Raw genomic sequence first — 7,066 nt, 5'->3', positions numbered from 1 at the left:
TTCCAAAACCACTTAAGAACTTAAATGGTTAAGTGAATGGTTATGTGGTGGACCAACATGTTGGGACCCTCATAACATTCCAAATTTTCTTAGGAATTGAGTTCCAAAAGCCCAAAATCAAATAGTAACAAAAATATAAAAAGTCTGCTGATTTTAGGCTTCTCGGAACTCCGAGATTTTTCTCGGAGCTCCGAGAGTTCCCTCGGAACTCCGAGAAATGGTCAAGTAGTATTTTCCAACTTCTAGCCATTTTCTCGGAACTCCGAAAAATTTTCTCGGAACTCCGAGAAATGGTCCAGTAGAATTTTTCTTCTTCTGGCTGTTCTTTCGGAACTCCGAGAATTTCTCGGAGCTCCGAGAATTTCTCGGAGCTCCGAGAATTTCTCGGAGCTCCGAGAATGGTTCTCGAAACTCCGAGAACGTCGTGACAGCTAAAAAAAAAGCCGTTGGTTTTTGAATTAAAATTTGTTTTTTAATTGTTAAACCCCCAAACGGTCATATCTTCTCAAGTGCTATAAAAACTCATTCAAAAGGATTATTTTTCTCTCTTGAATATTTTGAAAAACCTCCTTAAGTATTCAAACAACTTGCAAATCCCTTTAAGTTTAAGAATTTGTTTTTCTCCCCAAACTTGCCTTGCACTTGCAAATCTTTTGAGTTTGGATTTAGAGCTTTCACTTACAACTATTGTGGAGAGCATTCAAGGGGACTACATCGTACATCAAGCTTTCAAGATAAGCCAAGCAATTCATCTTCCATTCACTGTAAAGGTGGCTAGGGCATCCTATTTTAATACCCTAGGGAGTATCGCTTAGAACTCGACGAAGAAAGAGAGTCGGTGTAAAGGTGTCAAGGGCATCCTCATTTAATACCCCTTAGAAGTGTAATCGTCTCGGAGCCGGGCATCGTGGAGGTCTCACAATAGTGGAAATCCTTAAGGATGATCTTAAGAAGAGTGGAGTAGGGTTTTGCCCGAACCACTATACATCGGTGTGTTCCTTTCTTGTCTTGCACTTTCATTCTTATTTTGGTTTGATATTTCATTTTGTTTTGATCTTATTTAAACTAATCAAAATCTAATCAAGAGAAGAAAAATCAAATTAGGTTTAATACTTAAATTTTAAAAGGCATAAATTAGTGTTAAAACCAATTCACCCCCCCTCTTGTTTATTTCACCTATGGACGTCGAGTCCTCCTACATGCAGCCTCCTCCAAGGTACGTAATGCTATCAGAGAACGGGGACCCAAGCCTTCGGCCTCCTCCGTATTGTCGCAACATCCCTCGCTACCACTCGAGGCCGTCAGAAAGAGGTGAGTGCAGCTGTTGCAGGTGCATATGCTGCTTCTGCTGCTGCTGCTGCTTCCTCATCATATTCGTTTTTGCCCTTGTGCTCACCTCCCTCTATTTCTACTTCAACCCCAAAATCCCATCTTACAAGGTCACCAACCTCAACATTTGGGAATTTCAAGTCCAACCTGATTTTAGCCTCTACACCGAGTTTCTAGTCACGGTGAGGGCGGACAACCCAAATCAGAGGGTTGGGATTATATACGACAAAGACAGCGCAGTCACCATCACTTACTCCGGTTCCACCCTCTGGGACAGAAAGCTTCCGGCCTTCCTCCAGGGCTATCGAAACACCACAGTCATGAATCTAAAACCTTAAATTAAATTGATTAAATCACTTAGGATTTTCTCCAAATTAGAATTTTAGGAGAACTTTCACATTGACTGAATCTCAACAAATCAAGAAAATTAAGATACACATTTAGGAATTACATTGAAATTAGATTTTAGGATGCATGTCACATAGTTCGCGCATCAAAAGAGTTTAAATGAGCCATTTAAAAGAAATTCAAGAGAGTTAACTTTTGAAATTGACGACAGGATTATAGGGCAAGAATGGTGCATGTGGTGGTAATTCTCCATACCTTCCATTCTCGTAATCAGGTAACGAATTTAGATTTCTGGTCATTTACAGATGGTCTCACTTCCTTAGGTCCAAAATTTCATGTCTATGCAGTCTTTTTTTGCTATTATTATTTTGGGCAGTGGTACGAGAAATTATTATATGAGAAGTCAAGCCTATCTTGGGTCCACTCGCCTGACATTCTTGTGATCTAGACCTTTTATTTTGTGGGCCCATCATGAAGATGATATATGATGCAGGGAGGGTTGAGCGGCAACGCAAGATGGAGATCAACGCAAGTAGCAGCTAAAATAATCTCGCGGGGGTAGCGAAGCACTTAAGATGAAGCGTCGGTGCAGAGCACTTTAAGAATGAAGCGTCGGTAGCAAAGCTGACAACGCAACGCATTAGCGAAGCATCATTCTCATAGCGAGGCACTTCGAGTTAGCGAAGTGCTGATTGAAAACCCATGCCACGGTTTTGGAGAGAAACCCCAATATAACACGTGAAAGGAGCCAAGTTCCTTCACCCACGTGAATGAGCCAAGGCTCTTCACAAAAGATAATCTAAAAATCTTCCTTATTCAAATCTAAACCTTTCTTTCCTCTTGCTATTATATTATATAGAGAACCAAAACCCAAGAATAGCAACCCTAAATACTCGCCTAACAATTATTCTCCATCTTCTATCCAAAGCAACTGAAATAAAAGCAAGAAATATGACTAAAATAATCCTAAAATAGTAATCTCGTAATAGACACTTACTATATCCTAAAAATGCCTATAATTTCTTAAAATCATGGCCAAATCATGTGATCTTGGGCTTGTTAGATAGGCAATTAAAATACCTTTCTAAAGATACCAAAATGATGCCAAAAGACATGTGCACGTAATACATCAATATGAACAGAAAAAAATAGCCCTTATTTTATGATCAAAAATAATGTGTAGATTTACATTTCCAATGCATTAACAAGACCCTTTTAGAATTTGTTAGCATACTTTTTTCTGGACAGTAGCAAAATAAAAGCTCCATAATTGGGGTGCTTGATTTGCCAGAATAACCATTATCAGTGAATGCGCAATTGCATTTATTTACTGCCCATGTCGTTGGGAAGAGATTTTCATTTCACAAGAAAAGTACCCCTGATACATTACTGAACATTATTTAATGACAAGGATGTTCCTGTCAGTTTGTGAAATGGCAAATATACCCTTATTACGTCACACACGGCAATACTAAGAATGCAGTTTATGAGAAATATAGGAGAAAGACCAAAAAGCCTTTCTCACAATTTCCACAACGACGACAGTAGGTTTTTTATTTATTCCGTTAAAGTAAATTGGATCTAAGAGCTGAATTCGATACTGATGCCTCCAATGGTTACTGCATCATTTCCTATTCTTGGGACCAAGGTAATCACCAGCTCATCGTCATCCTCAGCATCCAGGTCTTCCAGCACCTCTGTTATCCCCAACCTAAAGGACGTCTTCATCGTGGTTTGTATTTTATTGTCATGGTGCCTGTGAGGCACGTTCACAAAGCTCCCCGCAAATTCAGAGGAGTCAGGACGGACCCCGCTCTCGTCCTCCACGTTAATGAAAACGTCGAACTTCACGGGCACGTCCCTCTTAACCTCTATAATCTCTATCACCAGCACCTCCTCCTCCTCTTCCTTCTCCTTGCTGCTTCGCGACTTCTTTGGCCTCTTTACCGTACTTGTCACCTTCGAACCCAGGCTTTGCGGGAAGTTTGCTGTTGCTACGGCTTTCTTATCCCCGGCCACTGTCGCTGTAGTGGTGGTGTCGCCGACCTTGCTTTTCAGAGAAGTGGGTCGAGCCGTGAGCCACGGAAGATCCACATGTTGATACTTGTATCTTAGCTTGCTCTGGTCGAGGGTGTCTCGAACCTTGATCCTCACGAGCTGAGCGTTCTCATCATAGAATAGGAAAGCAGCGTCTAACCAATCCGGGTCGGTGTAGTCCCTGCGCTTGCCTCCCAACCCTTTCCAGATGTTCCAAAATCGATCAATGTTGGCATGGTGAGCGTAGAAGATGGGATCTCGGGCCGCTGAGTAGAAGTTCCCCATGTCCTCGATGTGAGGTTGAGTCCTATCCCCTGTCCAAATGTGCACCGGACCATGGGGCACATTCTCAAGGCTCCCTGGACCTGGGTTGGGTGCGTCGCCCGCCCGGTAGGGTTGTCCCATGAAGAGCTCCGTGGTAGTGCCACCAGAGACAACTGCACGGTATAATACGGACAGATTGCTAGCGATCCGCTGCTTGTCACTGTCGGTGGGGTCAGTTAAGTTGTAGTCAAGATCCATCACCACGGGAGGCTGGTGCCTGGTATCACGAAGAGTATCATAGAGGGGTGAGGAGGGGTCAGCGTATATGGCTGGAATTTGCATGCCAGCAGGAGAATCCCAGTTCCAGAAGGGCAACGCAAAGGTGTCATCGCCAAGGAGCTTCCCAAGAATCTTCTCGAAGAAGTAGAGGTAGGAGCGATGGAAAGGGAAGAAGAGCCATGAGTTGTGGACCTGCAATTCCAACTTGGGAAAGCCCACCTGGTCATAAGCACCATCGCAGTAGGCACAGTGGATCCAGGCCTGTTGCGTGAAATTCCTGGGGTCATCCAAGGGGAGGGCCTTCATCAGGGCGATGCCCTTTTCAAACTTGGCAATATACTCATCATCGAGCATGTGAGCAGGTCGACGCAGGCGCATGGGTGATTTGTAACTGGGGAGCTTGAAATCCACAATGTTTGCCGAGTTAGGGGGGCAGCAACTGGTTGTGGATATTTCCGCTGGCCCGCACTTGGATATGTCTGGAGGTGCAATCGGAGCTCCCATCGCCTTGTTGGGCTGCTCCAAAATGAGGCCAGCAGCACTGTATAGCCCTCCTAAGCTTATCAGCACATTTCGCCTATCCATCCTCCCAACAACAGACTTGTCATCAGAATAATTACTACTTTCTCCATCTCTACCATTGCATGACACTCTACAGAGAGACTGCAGTCTCTTCCCAGGGACAGAAACTTGCCTCTTATGGTGATACAACAAGCGAGCAGACGAGGAGGATGAGGGGATACTACTAGTGGTGGTGGCACTTGGGTTTGGAAGAGACGCCATGGAATGGAATGGCCCTGTTGTGTATGCTCGCCAATACCCGTATTTATAATCGATCCCACTCGATCATTTTCCTCCAATTCTGTGACAGAAAGCGATGATAGAAAGTGGAAGAGAGTTGTTTGCTACACACATGTGCCTGTGGACCGCCCGGGTAAGCTCACATCCTACCAGTCCCCACCTCAACATTTGACCTAGAAATCACCTCAACATTTAACTTCCTTTCTTTCAAACCAACATTTCAAAGTCATGGATTGAACACTGCCCTAATTTTTCCATCAATGAGCTGATTTTTTTCATGGCTGCCAAACGTGCCCTTAAAGTGATTTTATTATGATGAAATCAATCTTGCACGCAATCTTTTCTTTAAGAGGCTGAAATCAATCTGGAACAGTAGTTTCTCTAAGCACTCCCCTATATGGGGGTCGATTTATCACTGCCCAAATTTAAATCAAGCAAATTACGAGCTGTATGTCTATCTAAGGTGCTCTCTCTCCCTCTCTCTGCATATAGATTCGTTTTGTTTTTTTCTTTTAAGATTACGTAAATAACACCTTATGTGCTTCTAGTAGAAAACAAAATAATTACTTTAAAAAGAGGGCTACTGGTAAAACGGTATTTGCTTTGGAAGATAAAGAGAAAATCACATGGGACACATACGCAAAAGACAAGGAAGTGAGTTCATATATCCCTACGAAATGTAAAAAAATTTCTGTGGAATTGACCCAATCCCACTTTCGTCTTATTTTCCAAACCTAATTTTCCTTTAGGCTCCGTTTCTTTCGAAGTAAAATTGGACGTAGCTTAATTAGTTCTTTTTCTCCATTTAAGAGTCTTAATGCAATTATGTATTAATTTGGTTACCTGCTTCTTCTTCTTAAAAAAACCAAGTCAACGTTTAACATTTTTTTGTACTATTTTGTTTTTATGTTCATTAAACGTGTGCGCTATGTCGGTCATTTTTTCCCGCTTTCGTCGGCGACTGAGCTGGCAACTCTTACGGAGCTTAATTAGTTCTTTTTCTCCATTCAAAACTCTTAATGCAATTATGTATTAATTTGGTTCCCTGCTTCTTCTTCTTAAAAAAAACCAAGTCAGCGTTTAACATTTTTTTGTACTTATTTTTTTTTGAAAGGGAGACGACTTTGCTCTTTATTTCCTTTTTGTAAGGAAAATAATAATAATATGCAAATGTATAAAATATGTATGTACCACCGGCATTTGCTTAATGTAACTGAGCTTCGCCCAATCCAACCAAATTTTGGTTGGTCCGAGAATCTGATTAGGATTTTCACTACTTGATTTAATTTATTCTTATCTCCCTTCTAGAAACAACTCTTAATTTGTTTTTGGCTCTAATTTTTCAATTAATATTTTATTGGGCCGGCCCCTTTTTTTCACAAATGGGACGAGACAAGTAGCTCCATGTTTGATCTAAAATTGGTAACAGGTTATGGTAGGGCCGGAAGGGCTGATCTGACACACCACAGCTGAAGGGCTGGTGGATTCCTGCGCTGCACAAGGGCACAGACAAGAAGATAAAAGGTCAGAGGACCAACCCGGAGTGGTGCTCCGGACGGGCGCTTCGACACTCAAGTCAGTATGAGCAGGAGTGCAGAGCAATGTCAGAGCAAAAGCTTAGGGTTTTGATTTTCAGATCCCTCACCTTAGCACAAGTGAAGGCTATTTATAGTGATTCTGAGCCACCTGTCCAGGACAGGTGGTGGCCTCTGTATGGACCAGGTCTCATACCTAGGAGGGGCAGGTGGAAGTCTCTGATTGGTCCAGGTGTCACACCTAGCAGGGACAGGTGTTGGCTTTGCAGCGGTCCCTGTGAGGGCCACGTGTCAACAGCCAATTGGTTGCTGAGTTCGGACCCCATCAGTTGCCCCCTGGTTCTCCGAGTCGTGACAGCGGCTAGGGGAAGCAAAAAGAGGGTTAAAGCAGCATCTGGCCGGCCTTGAGGCCTCTGGGCAGCTGAGGCCGGCCTCAGGCAGGGACCAGGAAAAACCGCGGTGGCCAGGGGCCT

The 7,066-nt window shown here is 43.2% G+C and overlaps 1 protein-coding gene across 1 annotated transcript; it reads right to left on the bottom strand.

Moving 5' to 3' along the window:
• Positions 1-2,955: 2,955 nt before the first annotated feature.
• On the bottom strand, positions 2,956-5,155 carry LOC143882495 (polyphenol oxidase, chloroplastic-like). Its single transcript, XM_077385974.1, has one exon. It carries the CDS (start codon positions 5,038-5,040, stop codon positions 3,259-3,261), a length of 1,782 nt encoding a protein of 593 aa, XP_077242089.1. The 5' UTR covers positions 5,041-5,155; the 3' UTR covers positions 2,956-3,258.
• Between the last annotated feature and the right edge of the window lie 1,911 nt (positions 5,156-7,066).

Source organism: Tasmannia lanceolata, unplaced genomic scaffold (assembly GCF_043159265.1).
Source record: "Tasmannia lanceolata isolate RefF3 unplaced genomic scaffold, GAP_Taslan_0.1 ptg000008l, whole genome shotgun sequence".
NCBI lineage: Eukaryota > Viridiplantae > Streptophyta > Magnoliopsida > Canellales > Winteraceae > Tasmannia > Tasmannia lanceolata.
Note: the sequence above shows the minus strand (reverse complement) of the source record. Positions and strands in the feature narration are given on the sequence as shown.

Coding starts and splice junctions, on each gene's coding strand:
- LOC143882495 (XM_077385974.1), bottom strand. CDS start 5,040: ATGGCGTCTCTTCCAAACCCAAGTGCCACCACCACTAGTAGTATCCCC.